The sequence below is a fragment of the Dicentrarchus labrax genome, unplaced genomic scaffold (genome assembly GCF_905237075.1).
Source record: "Dicentrarchus labrax unplaced genomic scaffold, dlabrax2021, whole genome shotgun sequence".
Lineage (NCBI taxonomy): Eukaryota > Metazoa > Chordata > Actinopteri > Moronidae > Dicentrarchus > Dicentrarchus labrax.
Genome location: NW_026136723.1, coordinates 20,458,658 through 20,484,688, shown reverse-complemented (window position 1 = coordinate 20,484,688; position 26,031 = coordinate 20,458,658). Strand labels below are relative to the sequence as shown.

Sequence of the window (26,031 nt, the reverse complement as noted above, 5' to 3'; positions counted from 1 at the left end):
TGGGCCTGCTGACAGGCCAGTTATTAGCCAGGGGAATGTGGGAGGGATTGCAGAAATTAACATGGATTACTCAAGTATGACTGACAGTTTCAGAAGGGCTTTTTGTGACTTACCAAGTGATTTGGGACTTGCCTTAATTCAGCGAGGGACGTTTTAATACCGTGGGCTGTCTCTGCTATCTTGGCACCGTTGCCTTGGTGAGGATGCCAACAGGGAGGGAATCTTTTTCTGCAACAGCACCCCCAGCTACAGCTCCCTACCCTCAGTGGCACAGGCCTTGTGTTCTTGCAAATGTGTTCTTGCAAATAATGGCAAGCACTTGGGGTTAAGAACTGTCCTTTGGTCTATGCTGTGTTTTGTTTAAAGGGGGTCTTGCCAAATAGTGGCCCCTGTGAACTCTGTCTGGCATTAGCCTGACAGCTGCGGTGGTTTTACAAAGCCTGGGTGTCATCTCGGTCTCTGACAGATCAGAGAAGTAAATCCGAAAACAGGGAATTTTATTGGGCCTCTGAAATGCAATCACATCCATATTCACATTCAAGAATATGGCTTTTACTGTAGGCCTAAATAAACTTTTTATAGGTAAACTGGGGTACTTTTGAACTGAAACACAGAGACAGCGACAGTGATTTGAGAAGAAATTGTGAAAACAGATAAGGTTAGAGCGAGAAATGCCAGAGTGTAGTAAAAAAAAAAAAAGAAGAAGCAGGAAAGCTTGTACATATTGCATGTTTCCGTTTGGTTCCATCTCCCAGGGCCACTGTGGCTGCTTCCTGATGTGGTTTTCATTATTTATCCAGCATCTATTGGACAATATTGGAGCTGACTCTCAGCTCTGCTGCCATATTGGCAGCAGGACAACGGAGCAACAACAACGGAAGTGAAAAGGAAGAAGCTGCAGTGTTACTGCACATTCAGTCTGGACTGAATCTCTGTTTGCACAGTTAGACATTCATGAGAACATTGGATTCATCAAAGTCTGGTGCTGTCATTTGGCAAGGCTCAACACTACCTGTGTGTAACCATTCTGAGAACACACCTTCTTGTTTATTTAGCTGTTGTTTGATTGTTGACAATGAAATTAAGTTAAATTGCACAAAGAGCAGCAATTCGCCTGAGCAGCACAGCACATACAATGTATCAAATGTCATCAATTTCCTTTCTGCCACGGAAGACACACAATATGGGATGTACATGAGATTACTCACCTGCCAAAACCAAACAATAGCTAATGTATCTCCGGTTCAAATTACATTTACCATAGGGTGTCATCTCTAAGCTGTTTAATGCATTGTGGGACGAAGGGCTTTAATCAGCAAGGCTCAGTGGAGCCAGCGGATTAAATCACTTTTTATCTGCGCTTCCTTTGACTTTCCCAGAGCTCAGGGTTGCAGTGTAAATCATAATGCGTCCCTGTTGGGCTCACTTCAGTATGGTTTATTGCTGTAGTAACATTTCATAAATTCCATTTATTTTGTGTACTGAGTAAATCCACATCCACTGAAAAACAAGGATAACTCTTTATTCTCATCTCCAACTACAATTTCTCAAGAAGGAGTTTATGTTGTCTACATGAGTGTATAAGTTCATCTACTTGGGTGTGTGTAGCCTATGTACTTTTAGATACATGTACAGTATGTGGATGTGGACTGTTGCATGCAACATAGGTGAAAACACACATGCATATTTTGGCATCTATGTACTTTATCTGCGTACATGTGTGGAGCATGTGAATGACTTTGTATCTGTGTGCTGGTTATGCACACTCACAGCCGACAACAGCGACAGGGAGATCGGCTGCCGCATTGCACAGAATAGCTAAACAGCTGTAGTGCTCCATCAGGGCTATCGATCATGTCCCTCTCTCTGAATCACAATCAGACGTGGGCAGAGCAGAGCGGCTGGAGCAGGGCTCGGTGACTGGCTTGTTGGACGAAAGCTACGCACCTCTCATATCAACCATGGCTCACCAAACAAACCTGACCTGGATAGCAGATTATATGCATCTATATGCGAGTGCTGTTGTACTTGTTTCTGTAGAACTTCTAAATGCAAGTTCCTGGCAAGCATCTCCTTTTTTCCCCCAGTGGTGTGTTTTATTGCTTATAAAGAATATATCAGTGTCTATCATGTTTAATGCACTTGTTACTTATGTTACAGTTATACAGGATGTCTAATCACAACACGTATTTACACCTCATGTACTGCACATGCCACCCCAGTAGCATTAAACCATATATTGTATCTAAATAACACATGTAACCACAAGAAAATTAGACATGCTTTCATTAAAACCTTAATAGTAAGAAAAGGGAAGATGTGTAAGTATCATTTGCTGCCATCTGCTATCATGTCCCCACACTGTATATTAATTCAACATCTCATGTAATCACAAGGAAGTTAGATGTTATTACATTAAAATTTAAACAGGAAGTGTATGGAAGCTGTCTATGGCGCCATTAACTGCCATCTGTTAGCATCTCCACAATCTTCTGTTCTGGATGTTCCTCCTCTCTGTGTCATTGTGTTATCTGCAACTCAGTGTTAACTTCCTGTAAATATGGTGACTTCCTTTCCATTTATTTCCCCTTGGTCAGTTGAATTTAACAGATGACTTGGCACCTGACATCCACATATTTACTTCCTGATATGGGACAGCAAGGTTACAACTCAATATCCTTTTGTACTGCCACTGGACACACCTGAGTAGAGGAGGGCAGCTGTAACAAAACCAACCCCCATCACACACACACACACACACACATTCATACACACACATCTCTTGACGCAGTGTGATTGAGTGGCTAAGCTGGAAATGCAAAGGCTTGTCAGATATGGGCTTGAGAGGATTGGTGACCAAGCTTGGTACACTAGGAAAATAATGTGCATGTGTATGCGCATGCAAGCATGTTGAGAGTGTTGCAGAGTATGTGTGTAGGTGTGTGTGTTACCGCAGCTACTTTGTGTGTGTTTGTGGGCTGTGTTTCAAATGCTAAATGCTGGAAAAAAAAGAATTTCATTAGCATTATTAGGATGTTGACATTCCACTCAGGTCAAAGTTAGTGGCGCATGACTATATTTGTGCTTATGTGGTTTGTGCGTGTGTGTGTATGTCAAAGCTCACACTGTGTAGTAGTCATAGCTGTCACACAAGCATACCCATGCACGTGCACACACACAACACACACACACACACACACACATTCCTGTGTGTGGCAAGGGCCCCCCGGGGGGTGCCGCTGAGCTGTCAAAGCAGGATGGATGAAGAAGCTGCCCTGCATAGCAAGGGGCTCTGGGGAAATACCACCAACATGACACACACACACACACACACACACACACACACACTGACACAGACTCTGTCAGCACACAAATACAGTATGTATGTGTTCCCGCTTTAAAAAGCATAAATTTGAATATGCACGCAGGAATCGGAACACAGAAACAAATACAAATGTAGTGAAAATACATAGCTTGCTAACTTGTATGTACACACACACACACACACACACACACACACACACACACAACACACACATATATACAAAGGGCTTTTTGCTGTCTGTGTGAGAAACAGAAACAGCCCTGGGGTCCTCCACATAGGAACATCTGAGTTTGATAACAGAGGAATGCCCAGAGATCTCCATTTACCAGACAGCAAGTCAACATGGACGCTCTCAGAAAGCAGAAAAAAGCACACTTCCTCAACCCCCATGCTTTTTTATAAATTATAACTATGGCAAAAGTATCAAATAAATGACAGCATGAGCCTTTATCCATCAGTATTCACGAATAGAATAATAATAACTATTTTTTATTACAATTTGTGTGATTTTTTTCTTATAATTCCTATCAGTACTAACATTGTAGTCACATGAAAATTCTATATTTGGGGGTACTCTCTGTTGGTTTAGTGCCAAATAAAGTGGTTTAGATTTTGATAACAAAGTCAGTAGATTACTCAGCAATTACTTTGGTGAGTACAATGCCATCATAAGTCATAGAAATGGTGGCCAAAATTACACAAATAAGACCCAAGTTGTAATAAACCATGGAATTGATTATGCATTACCTCATATGGAAATAGCATAAGGAACATTAATAGCTTTTGCATCAGCTAGTCATGTTTACACACAAGAATACATTAACAGAAAGGGGAGATTTCATGGACCCTTTAGGAGGGACCATGGTAGCACCAGACCAGAGCAAACCTTGTAAACTTAACCATTCTTAATTCCACAGAAGGATTTCCTCGATCAGGGCAGTAAATCTCCATGCTTGGCACAAGCCTGAACAATCCATTAACAATAATAAAGCCTGAGCGGCCGGGAGATAGACCCTTAAAGGGGAAGGTCAGCCTGATATTACAGCTTTAAAGGTTTCCTATTACGGCTCAACTTCAATATAACCACTCACCTTGCCTTTAATGGCTGCTGGCTATGCAGTGGCTGAGCATATATGGAGATTCTAAATCCAGTCTCTCTGAGATATTACTGGATAGTGGAGAGCAATTTATGGTTCTTTTTCTGTGCCGCTGGTTGGAGGTGTGAGTATTGTTAATAAAATTGCCACAGGGGTGAAGGAGATCTCCTCGGTATCGCCCTGTCTGGCCCCCACGCCCTGCTGGGACGCACGGGAGGCTTCGAGCAGTGCAGCACCTGGCCCCAAAAGTGCTTAAGCAGCAGATTCTTTTTTTCATCCTGGCCTTTCCCTCTGACTCTTTCTTTCATATCTTTACTCTCCTTCCACCTCGCTCTCCTTTTTGCAACCCATACTCCCAAAGAGACATGCTCTGTTTCCAACATTACCATTGCTTTGACTCCTTTTGTTTCAAACTTTTGGAGCACAAATGTCACTTTGGACACCAAACTAACTTCTGTGCTAACACACAATGTGGTACACTCTTGTCTCTACATCTGTCTCCATTTGGTGACATTCTTTCTTTCAGCCTCTTTTCCCTGCCTGTTTTCTCCTTGGCCAGCTTGTTCCACTGTCTAGGGTGACTGCAGAAAAGAGAGAAGAGAGAGGACACGGCAACAGAGAGCAGGAGCAGGAGAGGAAAGAGGGGAGAGTGCAAGCTCTTAAGTAGATTGCAAAGAACAGCACAGAGGCATGAGTGTGAATATTAAGAGGGTTTTCTCCTGCCCGAGAAGTTCCAGCTTGCAGCAGCAGCACCACCAGGGAGGGAGAGACACGGTGACAGAAAGAGAGAGAGAGAGAGAAAGATGGGGGGTGAGGAAGAGACCCACAGAACCGTCAGCTATTCAGCCATAGCCACGACAGCTAACTTCAGGTGTCAGAAACAATGGTGTACACAATCTATCAAGCTGTCCGGCAGATCTCTGAGAAATTAACATAATTGAATTAGAAAGGAAGTTTCTCATTTCAAAGGTGATGATTTTTCAAGAAAGAAAGGAAAGGGGTGATGCGAGGGTAATGTAAAGCAAAGGAGGAGAAACTCACCTGGAATGCCTGGTGGGGTTTTCAGGTATTTTCCATTGAAATGCTGTATCACTACTTCACATTTCTCTGTGGACTCCATCCTGCAACAAAAAGTGATACATAGGGTTCGATTAAAAAAATATTCACTTGTCATTTGTAGCAAAGTTTGAAACTTCTGTAGCAATTGGAAATAAAAACATTGAATTATGACACAAACAGACAGCGCTTATAAATATACTAAATATACTAAATTACTATATGGTTAATATGGCTGTTACTTTATAGTACCAAACAGAATGGCATGCCATTTTTAACCATCACAAACAGGTAACAACTCTGGCATGAGATACAGTTTACAACTCCAGACCAAGGTAGCACTTGTAAACAAAAATATATCAGAGAAAGCACAGCTGCAGTCGTTTTCATTATCTTTTAAACAACTCAAGATAGCTTGTTCCTGTTTAGCACTGGAACCCTTCACACATAAAACTCCAATGAGACAATCCACAGTCTGTCTGTCTATCTGCTTGGGAATGTCATTGTCTGCATGAGTCAGAAATGCATAATGAAATTCAGGGTTTTTGTAGGGAAAGACTTTTTATGCAGCCTTTCTCCCTGCCTCGTAGAAAAGACAGAGTAGAGAAAGACAGAAAGAAGAGGCAAAATAGATGCAGGGATATAGAAAAAAGTAGAAGAAGAGAGATAAGAAAGTATGAGAAGGTAAAGATGACATGCCTATGAATCGTAAAGACTTTGATTTCCAGAGTGGGGAAGCGAGAGAAGACAGGAAACTGACAGACTCGTCTCCCTCTTTCCAGCCACTGGATCAAACATCTATGGGTCGAGCAGATGACCAGCAGGAGGCCTCTGATCTCTCACATCAATAGCACTAATGCCCATTCAGTATACCCATCACATCAAACATGTACAGAAGTATATCAAATACATAAAAATGCACAAATGTATTGCATTTTGGCATATCTTTTATCCTTGTGCTGTGGTGGGAGGAAAGCAGCATACCTGTGAGACAATTTGAGCAAATTACACTCTATCTTCCAGCTTGAATCAAACTACTAATCCTTAACTCTATACAACACACACAAATAATATCTGCCCCATTCTATTAACTTAAGTTTTTTTCTAGCCCTGACAAATTGTGAATCATGTACACCGATGCAGGTGCTACATAAATAGTCCACAGATCATCAAAGTTTTTCCAATTTATTCTGAAAGGAACATTAATTAAAATCAATTAAATTCTATTTGTATAGCCCCAACTCATAACAAAAGTAAAACTAGACCGTACTCCTTATACAATTATCGACAGAGACCCAACAGTTCCCACCATGAACAAGCATTCGGTGACAGTGGCAAGGAAAAACAAAGGCAGAAATGTCGAGCAGAGGTTGAGACGTTTCACTGAAAACTAGGTGTGTGAACTTCATAGTGGCACTAGAAAACAAGTTAGGGGATCAGTCATTAGAATTCATCCTCTGTGGAACATTAATATCTTTTCTGCAAACTAATCCAGTAGATATTTAGACATTTCACTGTATAAGTTAAAAGTTTGACAAACTGGTGGCCAAAATCTCAACCTGCTGGTAGCACTAAAGGAAAAGTCGGTAGGATTCATCCTGTGGGACCATGAACATATAATATTTAAGTCTGGACCAAAGTGGTGGTCCTACAGCCACTGACCGACTAACATTGTCGTTATTAGAACTGTGCCTCTGTGGCTAAAAACATAAATCACAGCGCAACCAGTCAAGGAGTATGATTTGTTTTCCTCTGTGCAAATGGAAATGTCTATATATCAAACATAACCACGTTAAGTTACAGAAACATAAAAAACACATAGCTATAGTTACTATGCAGTTTCTTTAATATATACTCACAGAGGACTCATATTACAATGAGACCGTTTTTAAATGCAGGTCTGAGTGATTGCTATGCCTATGGTAATATCCTCTTGGAATGTGAAGAATCCATTGCTTTCCAGATTTTCATGCTTTATTCGCTCTCACCTCCAAGAATACTCATATCATCCTGTCAGCCTCTCACTTCTCTGTCCTCCGTCTCTCATCCATCCCCTATCTCTACCTTTATCCTTCTTTTTTTTACCATAGCTTCTTTATCGCTCTCTCTGTCCCATCCATCTTACTCCCGGCCCGTCTGCACCTCTTCTTTTTGACGTCTCTCTCATTCCTCCCCATCTTTCAACCTTGGTTATTTCCTCCATCTTTCAGTGTTACCCTCACTCTCTCCCGCCCCATCTCTCTCACTTTCCATGCCCTCCTTTTCTTCCCTCTCTGTCCATCCTTTTGTTTCTCTGTTATGCCCTATCCACATCAACATCTTTCTCCGTTTTCCTATCCCTGCTTCTCTGTTTAGAATATATAATCTTTCAAACTCTCCTTCTTTTCCCTATTTCTTCCCTGTGTTTGAGCAGACTGATACTCGCCAGCCAGTGTGACTTGGCTGATCTCTATTCACCGGCCATCAGCATCACTCAGCAACTAGAAATCATCAAAGCACTGTCATTCATTCAGCTGATCGAAAGAGTATGCATTTTATGATTTTATTCATTATATGATATACTGTATATACATTTTATTTAATTAGTCAACAAAATAAACCAGACTTCACAATTTTAAATGTCTTTACGCAAGCAGCCATTGCGCCTAAATAAAATTGGTAGAATTAAGATTTAAATCAGTGACTGTTTGATCAAAGAATAAGAAAGGAAAGTAAAAAAATACACTGAATCCTCCTATGGTAGCTTTCAGTACCTGACAGTATTTAATATTGATATCCAGCTCTAAATTATATACAATATTTTTTTTCCCAAAAGTCCTTTTACAAACTGTTCAAAGTATCATGATTTGGAATCATTTTTTGATTAAAGCATTCGAATGAATGCTTCATTGGATTTAAGTGAATATACAGTGCATTTATGTGAACATATTGTGGATGTATGTAAGCACACATTCATAATACGCTTTTAATCCATGTTTACACACAGCTGCAATAAACATGCCAATAACCCCTCCACAATGCTTTCACTTTAGGAGGCAGCCCAGTGACACAGAGAGAATCTGCATGAAGCACAGCTAACCTTTTTATTGCTTTTTCTCTCTCCCATTAAAGCCTAACAACGCTGAACGTAGTGCACACTCAACTTAGAGCTTGTGAAATAATGATCTATGTGGTTGTGTACTGCATTATGAAAGCGAAAGCTGTTTTGATATTATTTGTTTTTGCTGTCCATTTTAAAAGGGGCTGAAAATCAGGTTGAATGCATCACACTTCTCCAGAGTTTCAACCGATTCTCTGACTGGAAGTGTTGATGCTTCGCTTCCCGCCCTATTCCCCATAGCGCTCTTTATCCATCCTCCTCACACCCCCTCTGGCTATTCATTGTTTGCCTCCTTCTCAACGCCATCTCTCCTTGACTCTTTCCAGCAGGTAGGTAGACAGAAAACAGGTGGTTAGACAAGGAGTAAATAATGCAGACAGGCTGTTAGGCAGTCATAGGGAAACGAGCCCGTCAGCTAGACTGTCTGTTGGTCAGTCATGCTTTTGGGGTAGCCAGTCAGTCAAAGAGCTGGCCAGGTAGGTGGTGAGGCAGGCTGGATTTTCTGTGTGTGCTGCTGGTTAATGGCATCAGGTGCTGCTGTCTGCAATGATTAGTGCTGGGGCTGGAGTAATGGGCTCTGATAACAGTAATGGATCGGCCCACAAACACTTAGCTCAGTTTACTCTCTCTAATGCCCCTCATGGCCCAACCCTCAGCAGCTGTCTGTCTGTCTGTCTGTCTGTCTGTCTGTCTGTTGACACAGCTAACTGGAGCTCTACAATTCATAAAATACATAGATTTATTTTTTCTCCATGGTCTGAATCTCTGTCTGGCTACTTTTTCTGACCTGTATTTATCAGTTATCACCATTCTCTTTTATTTATTGATCTGTACAAGTAATAAAACCGTCCATGCCTCTCTTAAGTTTTTCTTTTTCGCCCTTATCTAACCAAAACACCAGTCATTCACTTTTCACATTTTATTCCAGACACCCACACTCACTCTCTTCACTTTCTATTCCTCAATCTTTCTCCATCTCATACTGCCTTCTCCTTCCCATCACCTTCTCTTTCTCTTTATAATAACCTCTATGATTAGTTCTTTATACCTGGTCATTGTTTCACACTCCTGTCCCTTTCTCTCCTGCCGTCTCACTCTCCCTTTCCATCATGTCTCTTCCTCCTCCCACTGAGGGCTGCTTGAACAGGTGGCTTGTGGCAGGTTGTTGCTGTGCTCTGCTTGTTGGCCTGCAGGAGGCTGCCTACCTGTCTGTGTGCGTACGTGCGAGAGTTTGCTTACGTGTTATGTGTGTGTGGGTGCACACGTCCATGCTTGTCTTCTTATGCACAGGTGTGTAGGCATGTGTAGACGCCTGTCTGTGCATATGCTCACGTTTGTGCATAAGTGCCTGTTTATGTGTGTGTGTGTGTGTGTTTGTGCTTGTCTGTCCTGCTGTAACCCTCAGTAATAGAGCAGGGAATAGGAGAGGAGTTCAGCCAGAGCAGGTGATTAAGAAAAATCCCTGCAAGATGGCGGTTCTGTGGCCGTCAGTGGCCTCCTCTGGGTAAACAAGGGAGGAATGTGTGGAGAGGAATGAGAGCCTGGTGGCTGCTGCCGAGGACAAGGACAGAGCGGTTTATGACTTTGGGGGATTAACAAGCTGAAGTGGAAACTTTTATAAGTAGAAAAAGAAATAAACTGTTCAGTGGTAGGCTTGGTGGTGGAAATATAGCAGGCCTGGTTATACTAGGAGGAAAAGGGGGTAATTAATGGTATCCACGGATGTACAGGCACGTGTGCATACAAGTTTCCACTGCCCCTAGGTGAGATTACAAGTGTCTTTTTAGCGTGAATGTGTGTATGCATATAGTAAGTACGTACATGAATCCATCTGTGTGTGCTTGATCATGTATGCACTTCAGTCTGTGCATTTGTAAAAGTGTTTGTGGGTGAAATCCATATGCAAATGATTCTGTGTTACTGCTGCAGCATCCATGAAATACCAGAAGGATAGAGACACAAAACTTGTGTGAGATCACATGTGCTGAAAATCCATTGTTTAAAAATGAATTATTGTTTTCATAGTATAAGTAGGAGTAACTGCCTCCACGTCACATTAGCATCATTATTACTGTTTACCTGGCGAAGCCGACTCCTCTGCTAACCCCGTTGGCATCCCTCAATATCCTCGTGGAGATGACGTGACCCAGGGGCTTCAGCATGTTCTCCAGCTCCTGCTCATCCATAGACACTGGCAGGTTGGAGATGTACAGGTTGGTGGGGTCCTGCTCCTGTTGCTGCAGGGCCAGGAGGATAGAACAGCAGGTAGGACAGGGGGAGGGGTGGTGAAAACGGAAGAGGAAAAGATGAGAAATAATAATATATCACCAACAATCGTAGGAATTGTGAAATATACATCAGCTTTGTGTCATGAGCCATAACATAACACGTCTCAATGCTACCAACAGCAAAATCGAACTCTGGCTGAACTCACATAACGTTTGGCCTTATGACACACACACACACACACACACACACACACACACACACACACACACACACACACACACACACACACACACACACACACACACACACACACACACACATTCATATGCTCACATGCAACATGGACACATCAATAGGTCACTGGGCCTCAGGCTCTATGTGTGACACAGTGAGGGTGTCGGACACATTTTGGATTTGGTGAGTGGAAAGTATTACGACAGTGCAAGTCTGTATAAACATCTTGCATTCTGTACATATTTACATTCATTTGTATAAAGGATTCTGGGTGTGTTAAGTTTAAAGATGAAAAGAAAGAGAGACAGAAACAGAAAACAGTGAGAAGTTGTGTCGTGTGTATCGTACAGCATTTCTTTCGTAGTGCCCAGAGGCTGCTGCTTGCTAGGTGAAGCTGCACAGCTGGTGGTGGGATGAGCCTGAGAAAGCAGAGGGCCCTGTGAGCTCTACAGTAGAACAGCTGGAAACAGCAGCCCAACCCCACCAGTCAATCAGTCACTGAGCCAGACAGCCACCATATAAGTCAGCTATCCATCCATCTATGCTACAAGTCAGTCAGTCTCTAAATTAAGCATGAAACTACATTATGTCATCCTTATCTTTAATTAGGTATCTTTATGATTCTGTATGCATGTTAGCATATTCTTTTCTAATGTATCAAATTACATTCAATCCATCCTCCCACCCAGGTACTAAGGAAACTATCCAATCAGGCAGTCAGCCAGATTCTGATCTGTTTGCAGCTTGCATTTATCACATCTCCTCTTCATCTACTCCAACATCAACATGTCCAAACCATTCATCCAACAGCAGCCAGGACCACCTTGGGTTACAAAAGCTAACAAAAACAAAAGCAATATTACAAAAAGGCATCTATGCTGTGATTAGTAGCCAGCGTAATGTGATGAGTGAATGAGATTTACATCCACTCCAGCTCGCAGTAAACAACAGTAGCATCTGCAGTGGGTGTCTCCTGGCACCCACAGTGGAAGATGTTACCTTGTTGAAAACACCAAAGATGAATCTTGTACCATCTATTTCAAATTTGGGGACAATTTATTTTTGAATGTATACAACTGAAAATTTTAAATAGATATGGATCTTTTGGATCATTGTGAATGGATCTTTTGTTGCTGCCATTGTAAACTCCACTTTAAATGTATGTATTTAATGCAATGAACTAAAAATGTCCTTCTCATACTTAATAACAGCCTCTCTTATGAGAAAGCTACATTATAACCTAGTTTCAAGGAGCATCACAATGTAAAAATACCATAATCTTTGTGATGGTTGGGATCTATCATTTACTAATAAGGAAGATTACTATATGTATCCTGAATAGCAACAGCAATTAAGAAAGACATCTATAAAAATGTATGAAATGATTTAAATGCTACAAAAAAGGTTAGTTCCATTAATTCAGGAGAGGCTAAGCTGGATCTGCCAAGTCTAAACCTTAAGAACTGGCAACAAGACAAGAGAAGAAGAGAAGCAAGGACAAGTAGAACAACTAACTAGCTTCTGCCCAAAGACAGTTAAGACAATACTATGTGCACATAACAAAACATTTGCATAATACATTTTTCATATATACATATGAAAACAGTTTTCTTTCCTAAACCATACGGAGCCTTGTCATCTGACAATTGCACTACTTTACTTTGAATTAAGTTGATTTGGCGTCAAATAAATGCCTCAAAAAGATGAGAAACCTGAATTTTCAGGGATCTACTTCACACGCATATATGCAGTACTGTAAACACTTCAGTACAGAAGTCTGTCTTCTTCTCAGTCGGGGGTTGTGGCGATACTTCAGTTGCAGCCTGCATGTAAACACTGTCTTTGAGAATCTTTACAGACTCTCTGTGCTTTGCCACAGGCAACACTGTCTCACTCCTTCTTGTTTTACTTTCTGTCGATGGCAGAGGAAGAGGTAAAGGAGGAGGAGAGGAAGTGCCTCCACCAGAGTCCTGCCTCCATCTCTCCATCTGTCAGAGGAGAAGACTGGTCCCTCCCCTGATTAATTAGCTGTCTTATCTGACAGGACATGTTTGATCTGATTAAAGCCACTGGGAGAAAGCCGGTGTCCGTCGTGAAAGCAGGAAAAACGCAGCTCTTTCTCCTTTAGCCAGGAACTCAATTACCTAACTGCAGGTTTGTCACATTTATGTGCTTCAGAGTGAGCGAGAAAGGGCTCACAAGCGTTTGTATAACATAAGATTTGGCAGTGAATGAGGCTTAATTAAATCTGCCCATAAAAATCGACTGTACACGTGTCACTCTCCTGCTAAGTCCCTTTGGTGTGTGTAGCCGTGCAGCTGTGCTTTCCTTTGAGTTTCACTGGTTATGTGAGGCGATGTTTTTCAGGATTATGTCAAATAGGCTTCGTATTCCAATGCACACAGGAGGTCTGGATCAAAGAGTTAAACTGACTGACTCACTGGCTGGGCTAAGCCAATGGTACGAGAGTGTGGGTGTGTGTGTGTGTGTGTGTGTGTGTGTGCATGCTTTTGAATGACTTTCTTGTGCAGCATGTGACAGTACACGCAGAGAAAGAGTGTGATAGAATGTGAAGCAGTAAGTTGTGTGCGTGGGCTAATAGTAGAGGGCTACGTTTGCTGGGGGATTATCATGGGGAGGCCTCGTCTACGCACGGCCGCCTCGCAAAGTTTCCTCTTTGATGACGTTCCGCACCACAAAGCCCTAAATACCCAGATGAGAAGGTTACGGGGACGAGTGGAAATGGGAGCATTTTGACGGGAGGTGAGATGGGCTGGCCCATTCCACAAGGAGATTTAATTTCCTTTAATGTCAGCCTTCACACACGCTCTGCTGTCAGGCTATGAATGAAACGGTAATTGAGGTGTGTGTGCGTGTGTGTACCTGTGCATATATCCTATCACTAGCAATTATGTGTGTGTGTTTGTTCCATCGAACATATACTGTAATGCTGTAATACGTATCTTTTTTCCCAAAGTGCCTGCTTCTTGTGTGTGCAATGGCAGTTGTGTCTGTCCCCTCACCATTGACCAGTGTTGTAGAAGGCTAATGGAAAGGCTTCAGGCTGCGCTGGGCCTTTGATGAGCATAATTCCCTCACCTTGCCATGAGGAGGACAGGAGGAACCCAACTGTGTGTGCACAGGAGGGGGGAGGCAGCCAACGTGTCATTTCCCGCTGACGGATGGCCCCCTCGCTAGAGCTGACAGCCCTGTAGCTGTTATTTCATTTCGACACCCTGCTCTGTTTACCTCACTGTAATTTCTGAGAACATTACCATGCTACGGGGGGGGTATTAGTAGAAAGAAGAAAAGGAGGCGGAGATCTGGGTTAAACAAAAAACAAAAGAGAAAATAGGAGTATAGATCATGGAGCAAAAGGTGAAAGAGTGAAAAGGCAAAGAAGAGAAAGCTGGAGAGAAAGACAGAGATGGAGACAGCTGACATGACAGGCAGATATAACACATTAAAGGAAGCCCTTGTTGTCTTTTGACAACGCTTGGGGGAAAAGAGACGTCAGCCGTTAGAAGTCTCACGTTCCGCCTATGGGGTTCTCAGGGCTGTATCCATTTAACTGATAAAAGTTAGACAGATAGATATATGTCTTGACTGGGGGCGCTGCATCTAACGTTATGTTGAGGCTCGGAGCTGCCCTCATTCTCTTGTCAACACTCTTTCTTTTTTCAAACTATATCTCCCAGATTCCTTCACCCCATTCTGTCTTTCTTCTTCTCCCCTTTCATACCACTGACCACTCCATAGCCTATCTTTCTCCAACTATTCTTTTTGTCAACTCTTTTCATTTTTCACTGACTTCAGCACCCTCTCTGTTCATTCCTCCTACTACTTCCCTTACGTTTTCCATCAATCCATTCCTGTTTGTCCTTCCTCCCCCCCCACCGCTATTGTCATCTCCCATCTTGTCCCTCCTTTATCCTTTATTCTTTCTCCTCTCTTTTCCCTCTCTATCCATTCGGCTTGCTCAAGAGATTAGAGCTGTATGTGTAATTGGCTCTGCAGGGCTTCTCAGCTGCTCCTCTAAGCACCGGTACACACTCTATGAGGGCGTGTGTGCATGTGTATGAGTGTGTAAGCCAATCCTTGGTTTGACAATACACTATTCGCTTCCCTTAGGCATGCCACTCTGGCCTGTTGTGTGACTAACCAGCAGCCTGAAGGAGCACAATTAAAGCAAAAGACAATGGGGTTCCGTGTATTCTGGTTCGAGAAAACTGCAAGGAAACAGTAGTTGTTGTGTTGCTGCTGCTGTGAGGATGTGTTGCTGACAAGTTTGCAGATGCCAGAGGGAGCGTTCCTGCGCTCTCATATATAGGTGTAGGATCTGCACACAGATCTTGCTGTGGGAGCCTGAGTCTGCACAACGCAAGTGGAAGGATGGAGTAAGGGGAAGTTGGGAGTTGGAGAAGCATATGAGCACATCAGCTCACTTCAAAAGCTTGAGTTTAATTTGTGAGGAGCCAGAAAATTCAGAGACAAAAAGGTAGCACTACAAAGGAGCTATCATTCTGTCAGCTGGCTAGTCAACTGGTCAGACAACAGCAGGTGAAGTCAGGCGGGCAGCTTACCGCCCTTTGATGAGCGCTTCCCAACATTTTCTTTTGCCACTGATGAGTGGATGGCAGGATCACTCTACTTTTCCCTTTGTAGAGGCAGTTGTCAAGCGCTTCCTCAACACTCTGCCATTCTGTCTCTTATCAAGCACCTCTGTGACACTCGACTTCAAACCCCATCCACATCCAAGACTTTACATTACACTGTGTCCCCATCACAGACTGTCTCTGTCCACTGCAGCCATTTACAGGAAATTCACACCAAGTAGTTGTTAGCAGAGTCAAGCTGCAGGAGACCCTCTGCGGTAGAATAACATTTTGTAAGTTGCTGCCCATTAAAAGAAATAGCAGCTTGTTTATATATCCTACATTAGTACATAAGCCTTTTTTTAGCACAGGAAAAATTTAAAGTTTAAAGAGTGTTTTCTACTATGGCTACATTCATTCATCAAAGTCAGATTCTATAGACAGATGGTGAAACTTTAAAGGCTTGAATTCTCCCTCACAAATCTGATACACATCCTTCCAAACACGCTGAGATATAGCGCACATTACAATCCAACATATGCACAAATGTCTCCAACCTAAACTCGCTCAGTCACAGAACAGCATGTTACAGAGCAAAAAAAATACAGCGAGAGCGCAAGCTGGTAACGTGCGAGGTCCTTCTGCTGCTCACTGGGGGGCTGACGAAATCCACATTCCTGATTCAAACCTTCTGTTGGAAACAAAGGGCTGTGAGGCGTAGGATCTGTGCCATCACCCAGGGCAGCCATTTTCAATCCAATTACCATATTACGTCTGAACAAACAGCCTAAACACCTGTCACTTAAACATGGCTACAATAGTACAGCGATAAACAAGTATTGGCAAGGGTTTAAGATAAAGAATGCAAACATACCATGTAGGAATACAGTTGTCAGTGCTTAAAGACCTGAATAACACATAACTTTTCTGTTATAGATAAAATCTTTCCCTCTAAATCATCATTTGAATGCCTTATTGTGGGTGGCATTGCTATAATTACCTTGGCATGTATACCTGAAGGTTTGAGAGGAAGCTACAGTTCTGTTTTGGGGTTTATTTTTCAGGATCTCTAGTGTTTTGGAGGCATATGAATGTGAGTGGCAGCATGATATGAATTCTTTGTCTAGAGGAAAAGAAGAAGAAGTGGGCACTGCAACGTCAAAGTGCATTTGAAGAATGTGCTTCCCCCAGTCTTTGTCGCATCTCTTATTTAAAATTCCAGGTGTTCTACCTCAGCCAAACCCTTTGCGATATTTTGGCATTTCCAGTTAGTTTTTCATAACAGGTGGGTGGAAACTAGACTCAGAGTGTCTGTGTCTTGTACTGTAGCAATAGCATTTCTCTCTTTCTCTCTTTTTCCCATATTTACAATCTGTATACCTCACTCCATGGAAGTCACTGGAGTCACTGTTATGTAAGATACCATAACGCTAGGTGTGCTGTGGCATTAAACACTGAGTTAGTTGCCTGCTATGATTAAGAGAAAATTGTGGTGATAGTGGAAATGCTGAATTTTATAATGATATTGACACACAAATTTAAAGTGGATCCTCAGTACCTTGCTGGATATACCTGATACAATAAGACATATACAGAGAAAAATCTGTTGCACTGACACATGTAGAATCCATCTTTATGTGTTCAAAAACCGATGACCTCCCCTCTCCTGTGTATTAACATAACACTAAAACAGTCTTTCCTGATCTGTCGTCATCCTCACTGTAAGCTACTGTGCCACACTGATGAATCATTGATCGATCAGTTTTAGTAGCTACAAAAAGATCATCCACTCACCAGCACATTGTTGCTTATGCCTATTAATTACCCTCTCATTTTCACACCAAAAAGAAATTAAAAATGTGTTTCACAAGTTGTTTTTAAATACACTTTTTTACAAGATACAAAAGATAAATAGAGCAGAATATGAGGCTTAGAAGCAAAAGATTACAGGCTCACCTTGCTCACATAGTGTTCCATTTGGCTGGAATACAATGTTACCTGATTAAATAAAAATCTTACAAATTACCATACGTTGCTGCAGAGCACCGCTTAATACATCACATTATTCAGCTACAGAATTCTTCCCATGAGTGCAATCCAAGCCAATGACAACTAAGTGTGTCCTAGCAGCCCAGAGGCACTAAGGTGTTTAGTTTGGTTTTAAGATCTACACTCATTCACTCACATAATTACGCACACCACTCCTGCACAGTGCTGCATCTCACACATGCACAGACTCAAAGCCATACACACACACACACACACACACACACACACACACACACACACACACACACACATATGTGATACACAGAAAAATGCACACATTGTCAATCTTTGTCCTATTACTGCTCATGGAAAATAGCTTTCTAGCTACTCTGTATTATGCTGAGATGATAGATGCTGTGTAAGGAACAAAAGTGGGTGATACATTATTGAGCCTTTGAGTATGCTAACACAGCGGTGGGGCTTTGTTTTACTAACTCTCTGAGCTCGGCCTACTCTCTGCTGGCGTAGCTGGTAAAATATTCATCCAACATAAGGCACAGCGAGGGCTTTGGCACAAAACCGGCTTTTGGTATGTCCTTCCATGTGCCATTTAACTGCGCTGTTGCATGTAAATTCAAGCAAAGGTACAGGGAGAATTGTGTAACATACAGAGAGCTCTGAAGGTCAAACTCTTGATCTGAATTTTGATATGGTGTAGCACCTGAAATTTTTTCTGTGATTCACAAACATAAAATACAGATTGAGCTTTACTTAAAAAGGAAAATGTCACCAAGTGCAACACTGTGACTCATTGATGTGTTTTTAATAATTTTACGACACCAATGGAAATGTTTATAAGATACATTTAACATTGGCTATACAGGCAACTCCTGTTAAATAGGAGAAAATCCTTGTTGATTTGGTATTTTCAAGGGATTTGTTGATAAGAAGAAAAGAGAGTATTACCAGCCTTATCCTTTAATATTTGTGAGCATTCAAGAAGTATAATCTACCATATCAAGTGTAAAATTCCCTTTTTTTACAAATGTGTGATGGAAGGATCACACCTTTACTTGCAAAACAGACATATCACCACTAAATTATGTCTGCCATCAATGTCATGGCTCATACATTTTGATGCCGGGTTAATGTGAATTTAAATGGGTCGATATGCGCTTCACCTGCTTAATCACGACCCCCTGATTTGATTTTGTATCTCCCTCGGTGAGCTAATATTCCAGAGATTAAAATTTCATGTGGAGCTCATATCAAAAATTCATTATTAACATGGAAGACGGGCACACCCGCCTTACCCCTGTGCTCCAGCAAAAGGAGACAAAATTCATGCATGCATAGTGGAAGTGGGCAGGCACACAATGCATGCAAAGATACTCTTTGCTACGCTCCCTGAGGACTTCAAGACAAATTCATCCTGCCTTTGTAGAAATATTGAGGAATTTCCTTATAAGCTGTGGTTATGTCCTCGGTCGTGCTCCCTCAGCTCAGGAGTAGACAACATTCACAAATGTCTTCCCGGTTTCATAATACATTTTCATCACCGTAACCTTCGTATTTTTCCATTACAGTGTTTGCAACAACAGCTCATTGTGTTGTCGCCAGGGTAAATGCATTTTTCCGTCTTATGCATCATTCATGATATAATTTCTGAGATTGAATTCCTCCTGGCTGACATCATGTGGAGGTGGAGAGTGTTGGTGATAGTTTTGGCTTTGGAGAAGAGGCGGCAGGGGTATTTGATTTCTAGTACTGACCAACACGAGGACTTCTGTGGACTGATGCAGGTAACCTACTGTATCTGTAAATAATGTGTGACTTTTCACTCTGTAAAAGAGCTATTTTCTTTTATCTCCTCTCTCTTTTGTTTTTTCTCGGTTTGTCTGTTAATATAAAAATAAATTACACATTTTCATTTTTCAACCTCTCTTTTTAAAATCACTATTACAATACTTGATACTTGAACGTTTACTTTGGGCAGAAATGAAGTGAACTAAACTGAACACATAACATCCTGTTACTATTGTATATGGCAATATGCCAAAATTAGGCTTTGATATTTGGCGGAGCAGGCTTTCCCCAGTCACCCAAGAAACATAATTTCAGCCCATGGAGAGCTAGGGGGATTCTCAAATTGCAGTTGCATTCTGCGTGTTTCGCTCCATGGTGACTCTGTGTAAATAGGCCTATGTGCTTTAAAAAACGTTTTTTTTTCAAGGAACAATGTGCCTTGCCTTCCTGCTGGACTGGTGAACACATATTTTTAATGATGATTGTGCATTTCACAACTAGCAGTTAGGTTAGTCCTTTCCAGTAAGCTACTGCATGTGGAAGAGTGGTCATTTCTATTGTTGAACTATAAAGTGAAATATGTGAGTAACTAATTGAACTACTCAACACAGTTCCACAAACAAACATTGAACAAATGGCTATGATTTTATATCTTTTTTTTATAGTTTTCTTTTATAGTTTAAAGTTTAACGTTGTTGTTTTGTTCTTCACTTGGAACTATGAAATTCAAAGTGGTAGACCTGACTGACTATTGGTTTGTGTTTTTAAAGTCAATGGAGATTAGCAGGACATCCATGAACTTTAAAAGACTCTCCCTACACCCTATGTCTGTGTACTAAGTCAGTGGTTCCCAACCAGAGGTTTGTTTACTACGGCGGATAATTCTGCAGTTGCCTGGGGGTGTGTGCAAAAGAGTAGTGCAGTTAATTTGACTAAATAGAAATGATTTGAACACCCGGAAAATAGCCATATATTTGTAACTTGGTGGAAAATAAACCTACAAATTGATGTGAGGCTGGTTAAGAATACATGAAAAGAACTAATGAAGCTATCAGAAAATTCAAAACTGAGCAGCAGATAGATGGATGAAATGAAGTGGTTGTACTTGAGCCCTCCTGATAAAGCTGTGGAGGAATGTCCAACAAAAAAAGTTGGGAGCCATTCCTCTAGGTTCTCAAGATCACAGATATCCTGCACACCGACCTGTGCATTTAAAAAGCCCATGTGTCTCCAACATGCTCTCTTCTGTACTTCAGAGGCTGTCTCATTCAGTGCAGGCTGCTCTCAGAGCTTCACCACATACGATCCTTAGAGCTGCCCTCGACGGGGTTCACCGCATCATAAAATCGTCATGCATGTTAACGTCACGGTGCATGGGTCAAATTAGCCGTGGCAGTGGATGTTAAGTGACTTCAAAAGGCTGCATCCATATGCCCCTCCCCGTCTGTCTCCCCGGCACATGTCTGTGTGAAGAATGTGTGCATCAGACCGGCTGGGTCAGAGTAGTGAAGTTTACAGACAGGGAGGAAGGCAAAGTCACATGCGTGCAAAGCCTTTTCACATGCTCAAAACACTAATACATCTTGTAAATACAAACAAAATACGCTATTACTTGCACACAATATCACAGAGTCAGAGCTCTTTTTCAATCTAGTTTAAAAAGCAGACACATGCAGTATGTTGACAATTCAGATTCAGTGTTAAGATGACAGGCGGGATGTGTGAGCCTTTCAGCAGAGTGGTACAGCATCATCAGAAACAAGGAGAGTGACAATTTCTTTGTTTCCCTCCTCACTTCATCACCTGCTCTCCAAATGGAGGCACAATGCAATTTTCACTTATGAATCTACTGCAAAGCAAATAGCATACGCAGTTTGCCTGCTCCACAAACACACCCTGAATAACTACCCTGGGTCATGGACTCATTTGTTATTCCTTAATGTGCCACTACTCACTGGGGAACACTAAGCCTGCCACGTGAAACTGCACTGTGATGTGAGCGTCATATGTCTAACTGCAGCAGAAATACCTCGCCTTAGCTCTGTCACATCTGGGCAGAGAAATGACAACACGGTGGAGGCGAGAGCCGCAGAAATATTGAAATATATATTAAAGAATTATTTCTCAATGGAAAACAGCAACAACAAAAGTAATAAAAAAGCAATAATGGAAGTGTTGTGCGGGGAAAGCCACTCAGAACAAATCAACATTTATGTGACATCAGTCAGGTTCAGTGGTGGAACTGATGCAATGATTTTCAATTACAAAACAGTGATGTGGAGTATTAGATTCCTTTCCCTCACAAAACACAGGTTCTTAAGAGTTGCTATGAAAAAGGGTTTCATTTTAAATAAATACATATGTACACTTATGGTATATATGTTGATAAATTCCTGATTTTATTACTTTTTCCAAAATCAATGCTGTTCATGTGTTTTTTCAGACATTAAAAACCATGCTGTGAAAAAATTGTTTTTGACCAGAAAATATTAAAATTCTCATTCACCTCCCTTTCTGCCCGATAGCTGTACATAGGGTATGTTTCATTACATGTTGAATATATTTCTTCGGAAACAATGTAATATGTTTTCTTTCCCGTTGCCATTTGACAGAGGTGATAGACAAATCTTGTCCTAAAAAGGTGCTAAAATGCGAAAGCAAAGAAACGCCAATTTTAGCATCTCAGCCCATAACAAGCACACAATAAAATGTAATCGAAAGACGTTTTAGCATATGTCTTTAAAAATGTGTAAAAAAAATAAAAATCATGTATGTGTCATTGAAACGTGACAGAAAACCAGACAGTGTTAACAAACCGCTACATAATTACATGATCCATGTATTCTACAGAGGAAGCTCTTTTGTTTTCCCTCTGTTGACAGCTGCCTCTGGGCCCTAGTTAATATGCATAAATTTACACCTGGACTTCAACATAAATATTTCCATTATGATGTAGTGGTCTTGACACAATGTGGTTGTGACAGAATTATTATTAATATTACATGTTTAAATTAGCAAAATTGCTACAATCTGTTTGACTTTCATTTATTAAGTAAAGTGTGAGACTGCTCAGGGTTATTGCTGTTGATGTGGTGTCTATATGTTCCACCTTTGATTCAAATAAAATATTAAATTACACTGATCATTCAGTAATTAGATAATAGAAGATATTGTGTAAAATTCAATATCATTTCCAATTATTATTGTTTATCTAAGTATCATAAAATAATACCGGTACACAGTATAAGGTAATATTATCAACAAGGCCTTGTAGGACACATGTTGCCTCACACTTAAGAATCAGTGAAGAGAAGTGCCTGCTAGTCATACAGCCGCTTGGCAACAATCAAAACCCCATGTAGGCGATAAGAGCTTAATCGTGCCCAACCTGCAACCATTACACAACAACAACAAAATCTGTATCTTTCCTGCTGCTAAGTGATTCTGTTGACCCTTTGAAAACAGTACAGTAAGTTCCTGAACCCAAACCCAATCCTCAGTGTGTATTTCAGTGAGAGCTTCATTAGCAGTAGATGACCTATATAGAGGGGACGGCTGCTTGTTACAGTCTAATTCTCACTCTAAAAGGCCTGGAAGACGGGTGGTTCAGTGGGAGATAATGTGCTTGTTATAGACACTAATGATACAGTGGAAGCAAACTAACGACCCACCCTGGGTGTCCCACCGAGTTCAACGGCTTCATCACTCCCATTTTATGAAAACTTCAAAACTCTTATGAGCTTCCTTTTTCCTGAGAGGGAATGAGAGACACAATGGAGGGAGGAAGAGAGAAAAACAGAAAAAGGATGAAGACGGACATGCCTGCTCTTTTGCCTTGAAGTTGGAAAAGCCACAAAGGAAGGAAGCATAAGAGAGGAATGCAGAAAGAGTGGAGGAGAAAAAAAACTAGGAGGGCAGTAATAAAAGTGTAATAAAGACAATAACAACTACCCTTGTGCTTTTATTGATTCTCAGGTGGAGTAAATAATACTGCAATTGTGACACAATGCTGTTGTAATTTGAACAAATAGTTGAATTCATGCATTTAATTAGTGACTGAGTTAGAAGCTCGGATCTACAACAGGTGAATGTAAAAAAGCCTTAATGTCTGGTATGAGCACACACTGAATTAGCAAATGTGGAAAGGTTTTGAATAGAATAATTCATTAACAGTATTACAAACTGGATAATTTGTGTCAGAAATAGGAATGCTGCCATCACAGAGTCTCTCTTTTTGAAAGTTTACAGGCACTTTTTCTTAAGCTATGACTACACTTTGAATTACCCTGCAGGGCTCTTCAACCCTCTGATGCACTTCCTTTTAACTATGCTTTCATGTGTGCATGATGGCTATCCTGTGTTCCTTCAGAGTTTTGGTTGTGTGCAGGATATAATTAAGCCTATGAACAGAGGGAGTTGGATATAAAGTAAGGTCAGCAGCAGACTCTGAGCAAACAGCATCTACAATAGAGGAGAGGTTTGAATAAAAATAACACAATTTGTATGTGATCTCAACATTCATGTCATGTTAATGAGCGAAATCCTTAAGTATTAAGAAGGTATTCTGGTGTGGGCCAGGAATGATGGGGCCTGATCTGCTGCCTAGTGGTTGTACCACTAGCAAACACTTCATGCAGCTACACAGGCAAGTATGTGAACAATGCTACTTAATTTTCAGCTGCTTGCGTAGGTATATATGTTGGTAAAAAGCCTTTGTAGTACACATCGCAAAAAAAAGAAGTGAACAACTGATGACACCATCAAACAATGACTGCAAAGAGGTGGTCCCAAGCATCACAATAATGATTATACCACACTGCAATTAAACTAGAGCAGAAGTCATTTGAAAATACACAAAGAATAATAGGTGGCAGGACGAAAAGAAAGGATGAGAGATGATTGCCGGGTAATCAGGAGGGGGGAGTCCCTGGTTTGTAAGCCAACAGCATAGAAGTGTCTAGACAGATGTCTTGGGTCTTGGGTCTTGGCAGCAGAGCAGGGACATCAGTGTCCACATGACAGCATGACAGAATGAGTGAACTCTAGACTCTGGAGGAACAGAGAGAAGGAAATGGAGAGAAGGAACGACGTCCTGCAAGGGGGAAGAGGGTCACCTTATGCAGAGGTCATCATGGGTTCAAGAGCGAGAGGATAGAGGAAAATAACATGCGAGGTGACTTTGAATAAACATCAGTCATCTGATGTCAGCACCTGCTTTATGTCTCCAGATAATTAACTGTCACATGTGTCCCCGTATTTTTGCATTTCCATAATCATTTATCATTGCCATTCAAGATGACATTATCATGGTCAATGTCATTGTCATTACAGTAGTCAAGATCTTCTTGCTTGTATCAACTTGCAAAGAGGTTTTGTAAGTGACTTCAGGAAATCGGTTGAAAGCTACTAAAAACAAAACGCTCTAGGAAGCATTGTTAGGGCCCATTGCACAAGACTGCACAATAAACCAAGCAACATAAAGTAAGAAACACTAGCCCACTTTACAAATCCTTCAAAAAAAACCAAACGTCTTGGCTCATCCATGTGTTATCTGGACGGCATCTAATGAGCTCTTAATTTGAGAGTGTCTGCATCATTAACAGGGCCCGTGTTTGATGCCACAGCTGTCAAATACGGCTTTCATCCTAACATGACAACAGGAAATGTGTGGTGTTTGTGTGTGTAGATGCATATGCATTATGTTAAATAATTTTTAAAAAATGTGTGTGCTAGATAAGATAAAAGAAAAGTACATGTAGTGAATGAATGGTTTGGTTGATTCCATGCTTTATAGTGTTTGCACAATGGGTGGAAAGAATGTATTTGAAGAGAGGAACAGAGGTGTAGAGACACACAAGCACAAAGGGAATCAGAAAGACTTAAGGAGAGGGAAATGTGTTTACCATCCCAAACAGGTCTTTAAAAAACAGGGCAGTCTAGCACCCTGGCATCTCCTCCTGGGCAGTCGACTGTGAAAAGAATCACGGTGACCCCGCAGCACTGGCAGCTTGCTAGTGTATGAACTGTGTCGTTCTCTGTAATGACATCAGAGATTTCTACGGGGGCCTGCAGGTGTCAAACATGACTTCAGACAGGGAACGGGGATTTGTTATATGATGTCCTTTTACAAGACAAAACCAAGGGGATTAGTGTTCGTCACGTCATAGTGTGATTAACAACACCCATGTCCTTCCATTAGCTTGACCTTGTTAAGTGTGTGTTGCATGATTACACGGTCTGTCACTATCATGTGTTTGCACCATTACCAACTACAGCGAGTGTTTGCTAAAATCTTTGCAGCTGTTGCTGTGATGTTGTAAGCACTTTTTGTTGTTGGTTACTGTTGTTGTTGTTGCCATTGGAGTGACCTTAAGGCTGCCAAGCTACACTTGCATTCCGGCTCTCTTAAGTGTGAAGGCTCGCCATGTTTTACTCTCTCTGCCTCTCTCTTCCCTCTCTCACTCACATCCCTGGCTGCTATAATTAGAGTAATTGGAATCAGATGATGTTGGCTTAATTGGAAAGGAATGCAGACGGGGCAACGGGGCTTTTCCGCACGGGAAAATCGTCTGGAAGAGAGTACACAAGACAGTAGGGAGG

At 41.4% G+C, this 26,031-nt stretch overlaps 1 protein-coding gene across 6 annotated transcripts in view; it reads right to left on the bottom strand.

Moving 5' to 3' along the window:
* Nucleotides 1–26,031, bottom strand: part of rbms3 (RNA binding motif, single stranded interacting protein) — a 267,875-nt gene that overhangs the window by 60,706 nt on the left and 181,138 nt on the right. For all 6 annotated transcript variants that reach the window (XM_051391604.1, XM_051391609.1, XM_051391605.1 and 3 more), the window contains 2 exons: nucleotides 10,658–10,815; nucleotides 5,464–5,543 (listed from right to left, as the gene is read on the bottom strand). In XM_051391604.1, the coding sequence (XP_051247564.1) occupies nucleotides 5,464–5,543; nucleotides 10,658–10,815 (238 nt within the window). The remainder of the gene's footprint in view (nucleotides 1–5,463; nucleotides 5,544–10,657; nucleotides 10,816–26,031) is intronic.